General features: G+C 37.2%; 2 protein-coding genes across 5 annotated transcripts in view; both read left to right on the forward strand.

The window, feature by feature from the left end:
• The window catches only part of LOC134527325 (neuroendocrine convertase 1-like), a 70,522-nt gene extending 56,458 nt beyond the window's left edge, over nucleotides 1–14,064 (forward strand). The window contains exons 13-15 of the mRNA XM_063359897.1: nucleotides 821–952; nucleotides 7,906–8,003; nucleotides 13,641–14,064. Of these exons, the coding sequence (XP_063215967.1) occupies nucleotides 821–952; nucleotides 7,906–8,003; nucleotides 13,641–13,695 (285 nt within the window). The 3' untranslated portion in view covers nucleotides 13,696–14,064. The remainder of the gene's footprint in view (nucleotides 1–820; nucleotides 953–7,905; nucleotides 8,004–13,640) is intronic.
• A 2,304-nt stretch (nucleotides 14,065–16,368) lies between these two features.
• LOC134532990 (ankyrin repeat and death domain-containing protein 1A-like) overlaps nucleotides 16,369–22,001 on the forward strand; it is a 228,358-nt gene continuing 222,725 nt past the window's right edge. For 2 of the 4 annotated variants that reach the window (XM_063370106.1, XM_063370124.1), the window contains exon 1: nucleotides 16,369–16,448. The gene's annotated coding sequence lies outside the window, so the exon portion shown is untranslated. The remainder of the gene's footprint in view (nucleotides 16,449–22,001) is intronic. The other 2 variants (XM_063370114.1, XM_063370096.1) reach the window with 1 other exon arrangement.

Below are 22,001 nucleotides of genomic sequence, written 5' to 3' on the forward strand. Positions count from 1 at the left end.
AAAAATAACTACCTCTATATGTTGTACAAAGTTATTTTTCTCGTAATATTAAAAACAATTTCTTGGCAACTGGTTTCCAAAGAAATCTTTTTAGAAGCAGAGAAAAAAAAAATTTTCCTGAGTGGTTGGTCGCACGTTCACCTTTGCCGATGACATTGTTTTTCAGTGTATTTGATGATCTTTTCCATTAAGTTCAGAAAACTTCCAATGATGAGAACTTGGCAGGGGGCCGGATGTATGGAAATGCGGGATCAACAGCGGCTATCTCCCGTTATCACTAAACGCTAATTTTTTTTATTTTTTTTAGAGAAAATATTAATGCACGATGGTGTTCGGCATCAAATATAATTTTGTAGGAACATACGTAAGGGTCAACATATCAAGACAAATTCAGGCCAAAACTATCCTTGCTGCCAAACGAACTGCCGGTTTGCTTTAGTAACCCAACCAAAAACATGCGTATTTTTGTAGGAGTGGTCCGGGTTGGAGAGAGACACCTGGGTGCGTCTCAAGGCCAAAGTCTGTACTTCTAGTCGTGACGGAGTTAGCAGTGCAAGAATAGAAGGTCACACGCATCGTGTGCCTTGTGCGGGGATTGGCCAGCCGTGGCAGCGATTAAAGCCATGACTTTCTCCTTATATCAAGTCTGGATTAAGTCCGTGCCACTTTGGTCCCGGACTGAACCTGCATTGACACAGGGAACAGCCCTGGGCACAGTCAGAGCGAGGTGCGATTCCCTGCACTAAGTGTAGTAGAATACAGGAGACAGAGGACAGAGTGCTGACTGGAACTGTGAGGGGTCCGTGTGTGTGTATCGCAGGACGGGTTGCCGAGCTACAGGGGCAGCGCGGGCTGGCTGGCGCTGAGGCTACACGGCACGGCGGCGAGGCCGCGACATCTGGCCGCGGGACCGCGCAAGTACGACCAGGACTACAACAGCGTGCACAGGAAGGTGGGTGACCCTCTCGCACGCCCGCACGACCCGGGGACACCTTCACGAGTCGTCAGTTCTCCGAACACCTACCCTGTTCACAGCTCCTCTCTCGCTCTCTCTTTCGCCCTCTCCTTCTCCCTCTATCACTGTCTTCTCTTTTTCCCTCTGTTTAACCCTCTCTTTATCTCACTCCCCCTCTCTCGCTTTCTCGCTCTTCCTCTCTTTATCTCTCTCTATTTCTCGCTCTCCCCTCTCCTCTCTCTTTCTCTCTCTTCCTCTCTTTCTCCCTCTGTTTAACCCTCTCTTTATATCACTCCCCCTCTCTCGCTTTCTCGCTCTCCCTCTCTTTATCTCTCTCTATGTCTCACTCTCCCCTCTCCTTCTCTCTCTTTCTCTCTCTTCCTCTCTTTCTCGCTCTCTTTCTCTCTCTGTTTAACCCTCTCTTTATCTCACTCCCCCTCTTTCGCTTTCTCGCTCTCCCTCTCTTTATCTCTCTCTATGTCTAACTCTCTCCTCTCCTTCTCTCTCTCTATGTCTAACTCTCTCTTCTCCTTCTCTCTATTTCTCTATCTTCTTCTCTTTCTCTCTCTCTCCATCTCTCTCTTTCTCCCTCTATCACTCTCCCACTCTCTCGCTTTCTCTCTCTACCTCTATTTCTCTCCGTCCCACCATATACAACTCTCCCTCCCTCTCTTTTCTCTCTACATTATTTTCTCTCTTTTTTCTTTCTCTATCCCGTTCACTATCTCTGTCTTTCTCGTGCGTCATCACGATCGGAATAAAAAAAAATCATTGCAGTCAGCGTTGCTTTCCAGTAGCGTACATAGAATTTAATTTGTGAAAAAAAAGGAGGGGGGTTTTTATAGAACCTATTTTCCCGCTGTTTGCTTTCAAATGCTTTCCTTTTGTTGGTGGGAATGGAAGATTTTTTTATAAGTATTTTTGTAGGGGGATTTATATTCTCCAATTCCACAACGAAAAAATAGGTGGGGCTGTGTCGGGAAGACAGACCGTTGGTTTAAAGTGAAACGACTACTTATATTAGCAAGTCGCTCCTAGTGTAGTGGGCTGAAATCAAAACGAGACATCGACTGCGTACTGAAAGTTTTAATACAAAAAAACGCCGAATGGTACATAATTATTTATTTCTATTAATATGTACATTGGTGCAGGTACGACAGCAGTAGAGGTGTCGAGGTGTCGGCATCGTTCACTGAGCTAGCCGTGGCTACTGTGCGACTCCAGAGACAGTCTCGCTCGCTCGGCGTCTGTGCGTGGACCACAGCCTCCTCTTACAACCATGGTCGTGATTTATATCTTCCTCTGACTCTTGCACGGACTGAGGCTGACTTTCTTATAGACCTACTTTACATTTGTACATATAGATATTGCGCTAAATACGTGATCTGTCGATCTAAATAAACTCCACACACGAACACACGAAGTACCGCGCCGTCACGTCTGAGTCGCGAGCTGCGCTGAGTAGAAAGGAGCGAGAGCAGCGGTTGTGACCAATCCGCGCGGTTCCCCTCCTCCACCAACCCGCCAGCCCGCGACGCAAACACGAGGTCGTGTCAGCGAGCTGACTGTATGCGTTAAATAACGACACCGCACTTACGTCTCTAAGACTAGTAGTTAGGGAATTATTAAGGCAAGATGATACAGACCTCTTCGTTACGGTACACATTTAGGGGAAGGTCGGGTAATACCGGACAGCGGGTGATACCGGACAGTACCAGTTTCCAGAGGTGCGCGCTAGGGGCAGCACCAGTCGGTCGTTTGTCTCGTAGGTCTCTGTGAAGGACACGCAGTGTCGCCATTATGAGTTCGTGCGTTGTCTGCTTGTTGAGTAGTGCTACGTTTTATTGATTTTAGGCCAAGATCTTCTGCACGAAGATAACTTTGCCGGGTTGTTACAACATAACAAGTAAGATATTTATAAGTTTAAGTATAGTAACTTGTGTACTAACCATTTATATATTACCATACAGTGTAACATCTGTGTGCGACAAATACTAAATATTTTATGACGTAATTTCGATGGCATGTCCGTCGGGTAATATCGGACAACCTGCTGGAGGGTTATATCGGACGGTTGCGGGTGGTATCGGACACAATGGTAGAGTAATTTCCCGTCTATTCTGATTCAAGTATTCTTTCTATTTGCAGAAAATGGAGAAAAGAAGGGGAAGGTGGAAAGAAGAAGATATGAAATTAGCAGTAGAGCATGTTATAAATAAAGAAATGAGCATTAGAGAAGCAAGTGAACAATTTTCTGTTCCGAAGAGTACACTAGGTGATCGACTCATTAAACTTGGTTCGGGAAATGAGGCAATTATGAAACCACACATGGGTACTTTCAGTAATACATTCAGTGATGCACACGAGGAGCAGTTATACAACCATGTTAAAGCTTTAGATAGACAACTCATGCCATTAACTCGAGATGAATTTCTTAAATTATCTTTTGACTTGGCAGAACACCTAAATATTGATCATCGCTTCAATAAGCAAAAAGAGAGGGCTGGGAAAGACTTCTATTATGAGTTCATGAAGAGGCACCCCGATTTGAGCCTAAGGTCTGCAGAATCCACAAGTTTGCAGCGAGCTGCAGGGTTTAATAAAGAACAAGTTGATCGGTTTTATGAAAAGCTGACTGAATTAATGGACAAATATTCATTTAGTCCATCGCGGATCTTTAATGCAGATGAAACTGGGGTATCCTGTGTTCACAACAATCAACTGAAAGTCATGACAATAAAGGGAAAGAAACAAGTGGGGAAATTAACATCAGGCGAAAGAGGAAGAAATGTAACTGTTCTCTTATGCATCAATGCTTCTGGAGACATGTTTGTTCCCCCACTCTTTGTTTTCCCCAGAGTTCGCATCGATAAGGATCTCACTAAAGATGCTCCTGTTGGAAGTGTGTTTGACGGACAACAAAGTGGTTGGATAACCAAAGATGGATTCCTAAAATGGTTCAAATTATTTGTTGAACGAGTTGTGCCAAGTGAAAAGAACCCTACACTGTTAATTGTTGATGGTCATTCAAGTCACAAGGACTTAGAAGTGATTCTGTTTGCTCGTTCCCACCACGTCCATATCCTGAGTTTACCACCTCATACAACTCACAAAATGCAACCACTGGACAGAGTAGTTATGAAGCCATTTAAGAATGCTTTCAATGAAGCATGTTCTTTGTGGATGCGAAAATATCCAAAGCTGAAAATTGCTCTCAAGGACATAGCTGGACTGGTTAACTATGCATTAGCAAAAGTCTGCAGAATGGAACTCGCTCAATCAGCATTCATGTGCACTGGAATTTACCCACTCAACCGTAGCATATTCACAGACTTGGATTTCCATACTAGTTTGAATGACTTACCAATCACTGTTCAAGAAGAATCTCCACCGTGTGTTCGAAGACAGAGTTCACCAGAGCCTTCAACTTCAGATCAAGCAGTAGGTCTAACAACACAGCAAATGTCAACTCCATCATGCTCCAGAATGGAAGGTTCTGAAAGCACTGTACTGCACACTTCAGCCTTCAATGTAGTAGAACAAATTTCTCCACTTCCTAGCAGTGCAGTTGCCAAGTTGGCCTCACGAAAACGACGGGGAGACAGAAGTGAAGTTCTAACATCTAGCCCATACAAAAATGAGCTTGAAGCAAAAAGATGCAAGTTGAATGTGAATCAAAAGTCGCAAACCACTAAGAAACTAAAAGGGAAACATCTCAGAAAAACATCAATGCATAGAACACCCCAACCAAAAGTTCCATGTGCAACAAACGAAGAGACTACTGACTGTATCATTTGCGGTGAAAATTTCAGTGAGGATTGGATACAATGTACCATATGTAAAGGATGGGCACATGAAAACTGTGCTGACCTTGAAGGGGATGCTGTATTTTATAAGTGTGATGTTTGTAAGAAAACCTAAATGTTATTTACAGGCGGTATTTTGTAAAAATCTGAAGGGGAAATGACTGTCCGATATAACCCTCCAGTTTACTGAAACTTCCAAATACCACTGTTTGTTCAAATGTAAAATACTAATATTTCTAAATGTTTTGGCCCATTTTCTTTATTAGGCATTATAAATAATTAAAGTACAATTCCAGAGACATATGTACATTTCATTTTTTGCAGTAAGTTATATTTTTATTAAAAGAAAACCTAAGGTGTCCGGTACTGCCCGACCTTCCCCTATGTTCGGTTACCCGTATGTTTCGGTGTGATTTTTAAGACTTTTCACGCCACCAAAAAAAATAATCTAAAGATGCACAAACGCGGATTACTCGGGCGTCTGACTCGGGGCAAGTGAACAGAATTTTTCCGTGAGTGTTGGGATTCACCCGGCAAGCAGTAACTCGTCATTCGTAATCTCTATGCAGCCTAATTAATGCCTGCAGTTCATCACCCCTCGGCTTAGTTCTTTGAATGTTTCTCACTGTGGGGAAGAGTAGTTTTGAATATCACTAACAGGAAGTAGGGAGAAGCGCGGCCTATACTTGGCGAGCGAGCGCAAACATTTCCATGGCGTTTGTAAAGAGAGAAAGGGATAAAGAGAAAGAAGAGACAGCTGTTTACCTTTCGTTCCGCTAACAGAAATCTTAAACAGCGCGACGCATTCATTGCATGTGACGTTTATAATACGTTATAAATACGTTGCGAAATAATATTGTATAATATATAATACAAATTCAATAATTTTATAAGTTTTGTCATAAAATACGTACTGTGTTAATACATAGTTTTTTGATACGATAGGTCAAATGTAACACAACAGTGGCTAATACTGAAAGACATGCTCACGTTTTTTTTATACATACACCATTACTGGTTTCATTGTATATCATAAGACAACTCAGGAACAGACAAAATAAAGAATGTGCACATACACAGTATACGAGCCAAAACCATTTGATGTCAAAAGTTAAAAAGGATTGACATAACAGAAAATTCCTTGGAAGGAAATGGTTACGAAAATATAACAGCACATACAGTCACAGTGGGGTGACGACGAAGTAGTTGCAATAAAAATCAGACAAAAAAAACTATCTTGGCCAACACAGCAACAAACAAACGAACCCAAAGACGACACTAAACAGACAATGTGTGAAACGCAGCGACATACACAGAGACGCACAGGTGAACGCAGCGATGTGACAACACAACGACGACGGCACAAATGAAGACAGAAGTCTTCCTAAAGTCACTCACACACGATCAAAACGAACCGACAGTTCTGATCTATCAGTCGGACCTGAACAGTCGGAACTGCCGTGAGTGAGTAAGGACGGTGGCCTGACCAGTCAGAACTGATGGACTGACGAACCAGTGGCTTCCCATCAAATAGCACTATGGGCTCGAGAACCCTCAGTCTGAACTGACTCGTGTGGGAACAGAGTACCGCCAGTCAGTGCAAACATTCAGTCCATCAGCTGAGTGTCGTGGCAGACATCTTTGTTCACACTCTTCGCTTGCTCTGTTTTTCGACGTGACAACGTCTAATTAATCGATGAACGCCGGCTGCACGCACGAAAAAGTGTCCCGTTACGCACATTGTCCCGTTACGCTGTGTCCCGTTACGCTCATTGTACGCTTGCGCCACATCTATCTCTCTTCCACTCGATTGGAACAACCATCGATTTGACTTTTTCGAGGCACATTAAACTTGAAACACTCTATTCGTTTCCTACTTTTCCTATCATCGTCCTATCCTTAACAGAATAACACAGATTGGAAGAAGTTAAATAGCAAACATGTATAAAAGTTATAGTTAAAATAATCTGTTCGTTAAAGTAATAAACAAATTTGAATTAATGAGTACAAATAAAAGTAAATTTATCAATTAAATTGTAGATTTCATTTCACTCCTTCTTTGTATCCATACAAAACAGTGATAATTCAATAAAAATGATTCAATTTTATTCATAAAAGTATGCAATAATTTCATTAATGTTTTGTTATGACGTTGTCACGTTAAACTATCGTCCGTAAACCGACTTTACAGACAACCAATTTTTTTTCACTTCCTTTTTCCAACTAAAAGAGCAACTGCAGCATGCAACGTTCCTTCCGTATTCTGCAGTGAAACGATACATCCAACAGCAACAGCAACCACAAGACTTATTGTGAGTGGGGGAGGCCTCACTTCAAGTCCAAACTTGTCAGTCAGGGCTGGACTGGTCGTGCGTGGAGACCTGAAGACACAACAGTTGCGTTTCCTCGGGAGCTGAGATGTGTTCCCGACCCCAGACACAAGCAGTCTGATAAGTCCCCGGCGTGGTCGAATGCGGCGGACGTTGCCGTGAGTAGGTGGTTTTTTCGGGGTGTTCCAGTTTGACCACTCTTACCCCCCGTTCATTCCGCCAATGATCCATCCTCATCCCACCTGTCCTCGCTGTCTTTTCTGACATGCCCGACGTGTTATTTATGGCCTTATTCAATCATTGGTTCAGTATCTCTCCCCGCGAGATACAGGTATTATCCCCAAAAATCGAAGAACGGTTCTTGAATTAATCTCCAAATTCTGCCCCATTTCAAGTTGGTATTGAATTATAACAAGTGTAAACCCGAAAGCCCACCTCATGACTAGTTATACTACGGAGAGCCACTTTAACTTATAGTGTGACGTGGTTAAATTATATATATATTTTTTTATTTTCAGTACATAACAAAACTCGTGTAAGCTAGATTCGAGAAAACCTTTTGAAGTTTGACCTTATTATTTTACGAAATAATATTAACCACAGGATTACAATAATTAATGTTCAATATTTATAAGACCTGAAACCATACAAATTAAAATCTATTCAAAAAAATATATTTTTTTAAATCTTGAGGTGAATAAAACAAATAGGTAGTAGTTCATTGTTGATGCAAAATTCTAATAATAAATATTTCGTGATTCAAAAAATCTAAATGAAGTTATGTTTAGCAGTTTCTTCTTTTCTTTTTTTACAGGCTCCACCGTTTACGTTCACGTACAAAACTCCTGAAGAAAACTATGAAACCAATGAATTATACCAGTCTTCGATGGAAAAACAAATCATAAAGAACGGGTAAGAAAATATCTGTTTTCAATACGCATGAAAATCTTCTCACTTAAAACAATTTTGTTTTCGTGAATCATAATATTAGAGTACAACGTTTCACTTAAACAATACCACTACTCGTTAGCTAAAAATTAGTCGAGACAAATTTCAAATTTACTGAGAAATAAAAGTCTCTATTCTTCGCTAAAAGTATTCTGAATTACATTTTGGGAATAACTTTGCAAACACTAAAATGGTTGATAATCTAGATTTATGAACATTGGGAATAAAACAGCTTTCTATTTTATCCTTCTTTTAATGAAAAGATAGCATGTCTTTGTTATTGTATTTATAATAATTTACTTATAATTATTTTACTTATTTAGTTAGCGTAATTATTGTAATTAAATTAGTATTTTTTCGTAAACATATATTTTTAAATCTTGAACTTTGGATTTCGTGGTCAAAGATTTTACTGCGGTACTTTTTGTTGTGGTTAACACCTAGTCCGATGTATTAATGAGGAGCCCGACAAAAATTATTAGCCTATTATGTTTTGTTTAACTTATTGTTATAATTACTTTTAATTCATAGCTAGTCATTTGGTTTTGTTATTATATATTGGGTAGGCACATAACCTTTATTTTTAACTTACATACCATATTTAATCCCTTTACAGTGGAATTTTATTACTACGTAACATTTTGCACACTTCGCAGTAAAAAAAGTCAAGAATTACTATATAAATATATTTTTAAACTATTCCCATTTCTAAATACCAGTAGTTTAAATTAATGAAATGAAAAATTAAAATTTCTTATTGGAGTTAATATAAAAATAATTCGTCTTCACACTAAGTTTACCCAGGCAATACCGGTTACTTTAGATTATGTGTAAATAGAAATGTCAATTTTTCTGCGCCAAAAAGTTATTCAACGACATTTCGATAGTATTTTGAACTATTGATTAAAAAAAATTGTGTATTGAATTAAAAATAAAGTATAATTTCTTACGCAAATTAATTGACTTAATTCGTGTTTACCATATAAAATTATATTATACATTCAATGTATAGGCATGTAAGCTAACCATTAGGAGCAGTGGCGCATGGAGGTACATGACGCCCCCCCCCCCCCAAAAAAAAAAAAGTAGTTCCTGGGTCCACCCCTGAGTAAGAGTATAGATAATTCTTAATTATAAGAACTATCTGTTAGTAAAAAAATTGCTTTTTTTGCCGTATTATATTTGGAAACTAGCATAGCAACGTCACTTGCATTGGTTACTAGCTGCAGTAATCGTCGTTGACGGGGTTCAATTTCAGTTTCGTCGCAAAATGTCCTCATGCACTCGGCTCCGTATTTATCTATGTCGCTTGGAAATAAATGTTACCGCAGAAACAACATCCTATAGTGGCAAGAAAAAATATTAAAAAATATTATTTAAAAAATTAATTCGAGTAATATTGTAAACAAAAACTTAAATGCAGTTTTAAACGGTCAGTATTGCTAATGCTATCGATAAGCCACGCGTTAATTATTTTTTTTGTAAAATATATATATTTTTCTTTCAAATAACTATTTGGTCTTGTTCAAACTTCCAACGAGGAAACCATACGTGTTAGCATATTAAAAAAAAAATCTTTCGATTTAAGCTGTAACGTATTGTTTGGCTGGAATGTTACAGAGCAGAAAAACAACTTTTTTGAAATCGTAACACCTTAAGTGCTGGTAAGTGCAGTGCTAAGAGGTGCGAGTTGTGTGCTTACATCATAAGCAGATGACGTAATCAAATATACTATCTGTGGTACTCGGATTCACAGGGGTAGGTAAAGATTTTTAACACAGCAAGTTATTGTTTTTGGTAATTACTATAAAACTGTGAACTAAAAAAATATAAAGTTAATATTTTTTTCCGTATCTGGACAAAGAATTAAAATTTATCCAACCAATAATGTGGCGAAATTTTCAAAGGTAATACGAACATGAAAGTAGCTTTACAAATGTATGAAATTATAAACTTTTAAACTGATACTACTTTTTTTATTAATAAAATAGGCACAAATTATAAAGCACAGAGATTTCGTCTTTGTTTCTGATGATTTAACTTTGCCGATGTCATTTCAGTGATTGGAAATGGAATGTAGAAAATATATAGTTAATCGTATAGCAAGTCAAAATATAATCGCTGCTGCTCAAAAAGTCAGCCTTCACGATTTTAGATTTATCTCTAAAGAGGACATACCTATTAATTTCAGGGAAATTGGCATCATATGCAGCTATCAGACAGGATCTAACCTTTGATACGTGTTACATAAAAACAAAGATTACTACTGAAATTTATGAAACCTTTTTTCATTGCCGAAAAAAAAGTATAATTTTGGTAATTTTAGTTTCCAAGATGTACATGAAATACATAAGATATACGAGGTATATGAGTAGAGTCCCGGAAATTTCGCGGATTCCTCTTGCCTCAGGAAAGAATTCAAAGTTATAGGTGTGCTCGACCCATGTTTACTTTCCCATTGGTTGATTTCTTAGCGAGAACATTTTTATCCTTGTTATTTGGCACTACCTGATTTGCTTACTTCTCTCCTAGCTGGACATCGTTAGCTCACGGTCGTAGAGGGGCGTGTCCAGATAACTGCGGTCCAATCATGAACACAGTGCGACAGTGTGGAGGTTTGCATTCTAGCTTGCGACTAAATGAATCCGCGAAATTTCCGTGGCTCTATATATGAGATATAACTTTTCGAACGCAAGTGTGCATCACGTGCTGCTGCAAAATGGTTATTTTGTAGTATCTGTAACGGTTAAATTAGCGTTAGCAAATATTGCAGTCAAGTGGATCGTTCTACTCGTGTTTACGTTACGAATATTGCTACACCTTGAGAAAAAAAGGTTTTCTTTTTCTTCAAACAAAAATAGCCTATGCGTAGGGGCATGCGTATTTCGCGACAAGATTCCTCGACTAGCTGAAAATTAAAACACCGTAGCATCGTCTGTGTTTCGTGATTGGGTGAGTTTATTTCTGTTCCACGGTAATTGTCACAACACCAATCACAGTAATTCAGTGTAGAAGCGAATGCGTCCTGAGTGGCCCGGTCAAATAAGGCAACGACTTCTCTCGCAGACGGCCGCCAATCACAAGGAAGACACCGCTGGTGTGGGTGTACCTTGTTGCAGTCTAGTAGGCATTCAAATTTATTCGCGAAAAATGCCTGCCCCTACGCTATGCCTATTTGAAATAACGTATCTTTATAATTTAACAGTGAAAGAATTTTCGAAATTGGTCCAGTTGTTTTCGAGTGAACTTCATACAAACAAATAAAAAAATGCCTACATGCTCATATTAATTGTTTGTGTGTGTATGTATGTGTGTGTATATATATATTTATATATATATATATAAGCAATTCTTGTGAGAGCTTTGAACGAAATATTTCAAAGCCGTGCGCTAGTGTTAGTGGCTTCATTGCGTCATATTTCGCTTTTATAAACGTAACTGTTCCCTGCGACCATCACCGCAAAAAAAATCATCCAGAGTGCACGGAAAAATAAAAAGGACAGGACGCTACCATCAACTACCGCTTCAAACGCACCGTTTCATTCAATCGCACCAATTATACGTGAGAGTTGGAACAATCATTCACCTGCATCAACCACGCGACTCCCTCCATATGTACTACCATTTCAAATGTTTTAAAGTAAGAGCGCTCACTGGCAGCATTGGCTATAGGTTCTAGTGAAGTGGAAAGCTCATATTTTAGTTCAGTGAAAGGTAGTGTTTTTCGTGATAATCCAAAACAGATGTTATAACCATAAACCAGAGATTATAAAATTAAAATAATTTTTTATAACAAATTAATTAACAATTAGGTATCAAGGAATGTTTTTTAGTCAATTATCTTTTATTTTACACTATTAGTTATATTTTTAAACTTTTTATGAAATGAATTTTATATTTTAGCTATATCTTTTCCCTAAAGCTGTAAAAGATATCAAATTATTTTATATTTTTGATATGTAAACATATTAGCTCTCAATTAGTTATATTTTTAAACTTCTTATGAAATGAATTTTATATTTTAGCTATATCTTTGCCCTAAAGCTTTAAAAGATATCAAATTATTTTAGATTTTTGATGTGTAAACATATTAGCTCTCGGTATACGGTAATTGGTAGGAACAATTTCGCGAAAATGTAACGGATGTCGATGATTGTAAATGTCTGACAAAGATGGCGTGTACCTACGAGTAGCAACACAAACCTGTATATAGTCACATGTTAAAACATTGAGGTACATATCAAACGTATCGGTGTGCCAAATGAAAATTTATGGTAGTGAAACTACACTGGAAAATATTTAGAACTATTGCGTTTTGAAGTTTTAGCTCGTATGTTGTCACCAACAATTTTGTTTTGTGTGTATAACAAGATTTACAAGGTAGGACTAACCTGCATTTAAGCACACCCTTACTTTGTTCTATTTTGTGTTCGAGTCAATATTATTTATTCTTTTCGACCGTGGCATTAATTTGAATGTTTTTATTTATTATTTTATACTTGATTGTCAATTTTTGCACGAAAAGTATTGTGCTATCATAACTTTCGCTTTAAAATATTATATCATCTTTTTTTTCGCCGACCATTGGGACATGTTTCAGTAGAGTGTCGCATGGCATGGCGTAATAGAATGAAGCCATTTTTGCTTACACGACTTGGCCACACCATGCGCACCAAATCATCGTAGCTGTTCCGAAACCACCTGTAGCGAATCAAGTGCTTTAACTATACTTTTTGTGGTTTTAAGCCACCCAGCGTACAGCAGCGTACGAACTGCATCATAACTGTTCCGAAACTACCAGAAGCGTATCAAATGCACAGATTTTGAAGAAAAAAATTAGGAAATAAATAAAAATTTGTTTAACATACATGGGTTGGGTTGGGTTCCGTTAGGTTATTGCCATCTTGGTAAACAGAATTATATGTTTTAAAGAGGGGATATCTTTTACTGTTCTTCCCTCAAATGAATACCTGTTTATTAACCACGCTTGGCATTTTACGTTTGATTTCGTGTCCGAGTTTCGCATTATAGGTTTATTTCCAACATGAGAACATATGAATCTGCTCATTACCGTATTTAGATGTTTAAACATCGTTGGCGAGTTCTGAAAGACTCGCTCTCATTATTTTGTTACATACTTAAATTTCATTTAAATTATATTGAACCTTTATTTACATATTATATATTAATGGTATTTTACATATAGCCTATGTATATTACATATATATGAAGCTGTTTCACAGATTTGAAATATTTGATGAATATGTGCAATGGCCACAACGGTGACTCTTAAATTGACATTATTGGGTACCTTTCTGATGATTATCTAATACTGCATAAAATACAGTTAGCCTATATTTTTCAATTTTATAGTTAACGTCAAATCTCTACAAGGCGAAGAGCCATGCATTAAAATTTACTTTGAATAATTATAATCTTTACCTAATTTTTTCTTGATCAAAAATCTTTTTAACTAGTTTCAAACAATACGTTAAAATATTTTATATGCTAATCAAAACTAAAAAAGATACACTTAAAGAATTATATATTTGTATTGATGATATCTTGTAATCTTATTATCTTAGTGTATTTTTTTTACAGATACATGCGTGACCTACAGTGGCTCAAGAAAGAATTAGATTTTAAAAAGAAGTGACAACAGCAAAAACAAACAACTGATTACTTACTGAATATCAAAGCATCTGTAAAAATAGTGATATGAAAGTCAAAAACGGTGTTCTTACTACCAAAAAAAATACTACGCTTTCTTTGGACTACACCTAAAGAGACCATGCATAAAGTTTGATATGGCCAAAAAAAAATGATATTATTTTATGTTTGTAATTTGCTACAATGTGAAGTAAACATTAATTAAATTTTTATTTTAATTGGATGATTTCATTTGGTGGACAATGCTAACACTAAAACTGTATTTTAATACTAACGAATAATGTTAATATGTGTTAAATGAATGTACCTGAAAGAAAATAAGCCATAGCAAAATATATTATTTGTTTATATTCCATCTCCAAATAATTATTTATTTTAAATGTATCTTAACCACTCTAACATATTTTACCAATTGATCAAGAACTCGCTATTTACTTTTTTCTGAGCATATTACTTTAGCATTATATAAATCATTACACAAAAATGTTAAAACTTAATAATGTTTTTGTTTTATAGTAGGTATTTATATATACTTATTTGTTCATAAAATATTTTACAAAGTAGATAAATACGAATGTAATATGTTTAAAAAAATTTCAAGTTTATGTGACAACGCACCTGAATTTTAATGAGGAGAATTTAATATAGCTGCTTGCGTAAAAATGTACAATTTTAGTCGTACATCAATTTACCAACCAGTCGAATGTATGACAGTAATAAAGGGGAAAAGTAAATTACAAGATATTGGATATTTCGGATATTTTCTATCCATATTGTTCGCATAATTACATACGTGGTGAGTGAAGTTGATTGATGATATACAGAACGCATGATAAAAAAAGTCTTTAAAAAGCTACAAACGCACTTACACGTACAGAATCAGGTGTTACTGGCAGTAAACTCTCATTCCATGCTTCCCCCGTTTATTTCTATAAGCTGGCGTAACTAACGGCTGTTATGTACCTACATACTGGTTTTTTTTTCATAAAAAAATATTTTAGCGTTAGATTCCTGCAGGAGATACTTAAAATGCTGCAGTTTCATAATTTTTTTTTTTTCACTTTCGTTTTTTTCCTTTACAAGGGCCTATTGCAAAATTTAATATGTGGTGTTATTTTTGTAAACATTATGTCTTATCTTCACCTTTCCTCAGGGTATTGGAAATATGTGGTTACAAAAACAACGTTTTTTTTTCCACACAACATATCAAGTTGAAAAACCTCTTGCGAGCATGGTGGTTTTATGTAATAAATATTGAAGATAGAAGCTTCAACAAAAAAGGAAAGTATTTGAAATTGCATATTCCGTTCGGATAAAAGATTTTGATTTTTGCAGGTTTGCTTGGTAGTGTTATAACAATATTTGTCAAAAGTTATGAATTCATGATTTATGCTGAAGTGAAATGGTGGAAGACGTTCGCGGTAAATTAATATATCCAAGCTTTCGGGTAGCGCTTTTCATTTCTTCCATGCCACATTGGGGGGAAGAGAGACTGGCGATAAAGTCGGAACTTATGAATCAGAACGGCATTCAGAACCCTAATGGAATTGAAACGATCCTTTTTTTTCTCTCAATCAGCCGGCAAGGTAGATATTGGAAATAGGAACTCCACTGTGATCGTCTGATTTTTTTTTCCCGTGTCGTTCTGAATAGTGTTTTATAGCGAGTTTTTTTTTTTTGCTGTTATGTTCGTCCGAGCTGTCTTCGTTGTGTTTTCCAGTATTGTTATATTTTTTTTAGATACTTTTATCTCAGTTGTTGGTCTATTAGTACTTTTTTTTTACTTAGTGGCTTGATTACTTATAAATATATATTTTTTGTTTTTATTACTTTTCCTTTATAAATATGTTTGGACAAAAGATTATGTGGGCTGTTTTACTTATGTTGTGTAAAAATAAGGTATTATTATTCTTCCCTGAGCTTAAAATTATTGATAGCTTTTAAATTATTATATTTATTTAATTTTAAGGATTGCGAAAACGGAAGCCTTGGATGGATTTCTTAGATTTAGTGTGTTAAAATGATTGTCAGCCATACCGAAGGCTAAATGGTACGCTAAGGACCTGACGTAAAAAAAAAATTGTTTTGTTGGAGCAATTTGAGCTTGGCTGAAATTCCGTCTCGTCGCCGGCATACGAAGTCATTAGCCGGTAGATTTCATTTCCCCCACGGCGATGCGTGAGCCGTTCGCGAAAGTTTCCCTTCAGGACACACACACACACACTCTCTCTCTCTCTCTCTCTCTCTCTCTCTCTCTCTCTCTATCTATCTATCTCCCCACGCGTGATGTGATTTAAGGGATGAAACTTCCGGTGCCAATAAAAGACGCGGGAGGTCTTGCCCCGTTCTCTCGTCTCCTTTCGCGTCGCATCCTTCTTCGTCTGCCCGCTTCCCCGCGGTGGAGCGAGAAAAGAAAAACAAAGGGATTTCTGCCAACGTAACGACATTTACGTCAACACGGCGGGGTCAAGGCGGGGTGGAAAAGGAGGGGAGGCTCGGCTCCACCCCTCCCCGCCCGCGCTATCGACCGGGCGCGCGGCGAGAGGCGCCCTGCGCATGCGCAGAGTCGAGTCCCGACCCCCCCACTCCTCGAGGACTGGCGTTGCCATGGCGACGGCGTCCCTCCGGGCGGCGCACACGCAAGCCGTCTCCGGGTGGAGGGGGAAGAAGGCGAAGCTCGCAGACGCCGGAGCACTCGCCGCGCGGAGGTCGCCGCTACGACGCAGCGCGCAGGGGCACGTGAGTACCTCTCCTCCTCCTCTCAACACCCCTCTGGCTGCTTCACCCCCGTCTCACCCCGTCGACACGTCGCAGCAGGTCTGGCCGCTTACATCCCGCCACCCTGGCGCTGCCGGAGTCACCCTGCACACCAGACCACCTGTGTGTTAAAAACTATGTAGCATTGTTAGAGACCGGAACAATTCGCGATTTCAATGACCTGTAGGATAGACTCCATGATTCTCCATGCACGCGGGAAAATTACTTTCGCTCATTGGCTACTGACTCGCGACACATGTTGACTAGGACGCTCGTGATTCGATACTTCTTTTGTTGAAAGTTTTTTCGTTGTGGCCGAGTATCATTCAGATAAACTGTGACCCAATCACCGATGCAGTAAAAAGGCAAACGTATTTTGATTCTAGCCTATCACGAATGAATGCGCGAATTTTTCAGGTCTCTAAGCATTGTCCACTGTCAGCACGCCGACCACAGCCGTCCAGTGCGGATGTGGCCCGGCCGAATAGTAAAATGACACTTCTTGCAGACGACCGCCAATTATTAAAAAGGAAACAAGTCGCTGGCGCGGACATACATACCTTTTTGCAGTCTAGTGGGCGATCGGATTGTTACGCGAAAAAAATCCATGCCTCTAATTATGACTATGCACAAGGACAATAATTTAACACACGTTTTCATTTTTAAGCAATTTAATGGTTCTTAGGAAATAATTTATTAAAATCAAAATAAAATTAACTGTTAAAAATTATTCATGCTTAAATTTTTGAAGATCATTGGATAGAAACCATCCAGGATCTTCGTAAATTTATACATATCTTTGTAGTTATATAAGCGGGTACTGGGTTTTTCTTAAATTAAAAAATTACTCCAATTGTCTCAGAGTTTAAACAAAACCTTAGAAACGTGTTATGTGCACGCCAAACACTCTATCCTTCCGCGTGACGGTTTACCCTGTTTACAATTGAACGAAGAATGATAAATTCAGAATACAGCTTAGTTTATAGGAAGATACAATCATCTAGAACTACGAAGACAACTTTGTTTACTGAGGTTACGTACTTCGTTGATGTGTCCGTGTATTTACTGTAATTATCTAACAGTGCATGCTTGAACCATCAGCTATTTGTGTGTCTCGAGATGCGACCTCATGCGCAAAAAATTTGTTGATTGATACAAACGTTCACCTTAAGGAAAACTAAATTATATTCCTTTGAGTAAAAGGGAAAAAAACTACACTATCTGTGAGTCTGTCGTTGCTTTGAAACAAAGGTGCAGTTTCGGTGAATGATTTTTGCGTCGAACCTTATCAAATGATCTTTCCACGTGACATGCGAGGTGTCGCAACAGTGGAACGTCGATCCCTTATCCAGGAGTCCCAGGTGGGAGTTTGGTCAAACTACTCCGATTTCATTTCTCCGCAAATTTCTCAACGAATTCCTTCCTCGATTCCTCTGAGTTATTTTTGTCATACGCATACGTTATCTAATACTGCATAAAATATCGTTATATTTGTAAAAAAGACCTATAAATATCCTAACAGCACGCTGCAGCTACTCTACACAGAATTAAACCTACGTTCGCTCAATTAAGCTTTCTTGTTTCAATGCCGTAAAACAAGTAATTAGATGTGATTCAAACAAACACTTAGTTAAAATTCCAGTTTTGTTGAACTTAATTTCTTCATCTTAATCATAATTTTGTTTCAAAATTGATTCATCCATCCAACTTTTTTTTTTAAGATAATTGAAAAATATCACAACAAATACAAAATGTGATTTTTATAAATAACACAAACCAGTTATTTTGATATAACAGCTTATTTTCTATAAATGTAAGTATTAAATTTATTTTGTAACATAACAATAATATTCATGTAAAATTACAGATATTTGTAAATTTTTATATTTCGATGAAAGCAATTCTATCACTACAAAATTGTTTTCGCAGTAATACTGAGTTCAGATTCTTACCCAGGCATTTATGCTGTGTGTTTGTTGTCCCAGTACCTACAATATTTAAACATATTTGTGAACCGTTCACTGAATAGCTTTCCAGTATTAACTGCATACATTAGGCCTAATAAGCATAATAAAACAAAATCAATAAAGTCCACATATTGAATATTAGATTATCTTTTCCATAGATTAAAAAAAAATATTCTTCAATAAAACATCAATAAAAATATAAAAATATGCACCAATTATCGAAAGCAATACTCAGTATTATTTCGGAAAAAAATTATTTCTTATATGCAAAAATATCAATAGCCATGGGTTGAACGAATTTACAATATATTTCGTGTAGTATTACAAACCATTTTTAGCAACTAGTTTTCAAAGGAATCTTGCAAAAGTACAGAAAAACGTTTTTCTGTTTGGGTAAATGAGTTATGTTTACGTCTCACGGCTATTCGGAAAATGGCCTGAGGGTGACGAGGTCTTCCAGAATTAGTGTGCGTCTCACGAACTCGCTGCTCATAAACGAACGAGAGTCGTGCAGGTAAGTGTAAGAGTGTAAGAGCCATCGTCCCTTGCACCGCCTGGTTGGCTTGACGCCTCAGCGCGCTCGTACTCCGAGAAGCAAACAACAACGAGGAACCAACCTTACGTGGAAGCGCTTTCTTTGTTTCGATGTTAACGTCCATTTGATTCCTTTTGCTGTGTAACATCTTAGCTCTCGGTATACGGCATTTGGCAAGGAGTGATTTCGTGAATGGGACGGAAGTCGCATGTAACGGAAATGTGTAACCACGGTGCTGCCATCTGTGTCGGATGGCGCGAACGAAAGTTCACGAATCCAAAGGGAAATTTGATTGTATGGACTGTTTAGTGAATTTTAACAAGATGGAAGTATTTTAATAAAATTTCTTTTGCGAAAATCAGGTCCGTTGTTGTAGAGTGTAACAAACATTTCATTGGTTGTTCTAAGGGACATAAAAGACAAATAAATTTATTTTTAGCGAGTTAATAATTTTCACTACCGTAGGATTCCCCACCCCCAAAAAAATATCATAAAATGGCTTTACCAAATCATTAAAGTTATTTTCACGGCGCTGATTGGTAAGCAGGTGAAATATTCGTGAGCTGAGAGAGGAAATACAATAGTGTATGCAAGAATATATGTGTTCAAATCCTGCCCCAGTAGTTAGATAAATGCTGAGATGGTTATACACTATAAGAAATTGGTTAATTAGTTTCCTAACACCCCCGCTTACTGTGGAGTGTTTTTACTATTTTAAATAAATTTGTATCAACGAGACGTAATGCCAAATAAAAAATAAAATGTGTGCATGGAGTTCACACGCGACAATAGTGAAACGTCTTGCTTATTGGTTATATACAGAGATAAATCACTAATATGTTGTAATAGAACAAGATATAATAATTGAGAATAATAAGGACGTGGGTATGATCTCAAATGAAATAACTGATTTTCCACAATAAACAACGCAAATGTTCTTGTTTCTCGTCATTATTGCGTATAACTGCAGCCTGGAAAAATTTGTGGCTTAATTTAGTGATACACTAAAATTTAAAAAACTTATATCTTTGAACTGTATCTTCAATTGGCTAACAGTTAATATGGAGTTTTTTTTTTTTTTTTTGACGATTAGAAGCCTTCAGTCATCGTCGTATCGAATACAAAAGTTACTCTGTTGAGAAGTCTTATAAGCCAGCAGCCAAGGAACATAAGACATTTTCCCGAGTATCCTTCCCTATGTATAGGTAACATTATGATGGGCACAGATGTCAATGAATAAATAATTATGTATCATGTTTGTGTTTAACTAAAGCAATACCAGTATGAGTTAACTAATTTGATGGATGTGTCTGTGGCGAGAACGTAACGAGAAAACTCACTCCTTTTCGTGATTTACAGTCGTTGCATTCATTCAGTCGAGGTCCGGGCCTCTTCGTTCGTCCAAATCAATTCTAATCTGAGCGAGGAAGAACTCTACAAGAAACGTCAACAAGTGTTTTCTCGTCCGCAGGCATAGGAACTTAGCTTTCTCTTCATCTGTTTATTTAGCTTACTAAAGTTTTGTATAGTGAACAAAGGCGGTATACAGAGTATTTCAATTCTTAATGGCCAAACTCTGGGAATCAATAGTACAAATTAAACCAAAAGTTCTTTGTATAAATGTTTTAGAAAATCCTTCATTCAGGATACATATCAATTTTTTTCCCCTCTATATTACTATATTAAAACGCTAACAATTGAGGCTGCAGCAAATCCGAATGAATTTTTCGAAGAAGCTTTAGATTTTCTATCAAATTATCTTGTCTTAAATCGTCATAGTCAGTTAAAAACAGTTGGGCAATTGAAAAAAAAATTGAAAATTCCAAAAATTCAAGCAGTTTTGTGTACTTCCTATTACAAACAATTACTACAAAATTAATATTCACGAAAACATAAAAAAAAAACAGAAGTGTGTAAGAATTAAGGACATATTTGGTTTTATAATGTTGGTAAGTGATATTTTCTAAAATATTTTTCCTTCGGAAATTAAAATGTTATTAGAAACAATTTAAGTATGGTTTATTTGATTAAGAGCAAGTCCAAGATTATTTTACTTATCTGTATCTCGAAACCAAAAAAAAAAACATAAGTGTAGGAATATTCTCGTTGGTTATTCTGTAAACTTTGGCAATAAACAACTTCACATTATACTTCTACTTATTAATTTCAAAGTTTTATGTAGGCGTAATATTATAAAGTTCTCTGAAACTGAGAACTCGTAAATATAAACTTTCGGTGTTAAATGCACATCAGGTAAAGTTATAATTACTCGTTTCCTTCACGCTGCTTATTTAAAACATGTGATGTCTCGCAATTTTTCTCATTAAGTTTCCCTTCTGCTTTGGTTCTGAGAGATTCACAAAGCTGGGAAATCTCTCACCATCACTGCCTTGAGTGGTGCAATGTCATATTTTTATGTCATCGTTCTCGCTCAAGTGTAATTATCCGGACATTTATAGAGCCCTTAACGAAGTTAACACGTATTTCGTCCACGTCTGTTGCAGCCAGGAGCCTGTTAATTAGCGTAAAATTTTAATAGAATAAAAGACCTTAGTGGACTTTTCATGCCCATATTTTGTGTGAACAATTTAAAACAGAAATAGAATATGAATACTAGTAAATCCGAGACAGCAAGGGGAATATGCCATTAAAAGCACCTCTGTTAATTAAGGTGTGGTAAAAAGTTAAATTTTATGTATTAAATTCAATTAAGATATAATACACCACAGATTCAAAAATTTCTGCAGCCAGATGTAAAGAAAAGTAAACCTACACTTGCATGGTTTTCAAATAAAATAAATGTGTTACCAAGTCTTTCAGTACTCGCCAGGTGTGTGTAACATCTAACCTCGGTAACGTGCGAATTCATGTGGTTTTCATGTTGCAAATACACTTATAATACGAAACACGGACACTAAATCTCAAGTTGAATTCTTTAAAAGATTGCCAAGCGTGATAAAATGTACACGAAAATTGTGCTTTCAACTAAATATCTGGACGCGAATCACGCGTAGTTACCGGCCCCGCCACTAG

This window comes from Bacillus rossius, chromosome 1 (assembly GCF_032445375.1).
Source record: "Bacillus rossius redtenbacheri isolate Brsri chromosome 1, Brsri_v3, whole genome shotgun sequence".
Classification (NCBI taxonomy): Eukaryota; Metazoa; Arthropoda; class Insecta; order Phasmatodea; family Bacillidae; genus Bacillus; species Bacillus rossius.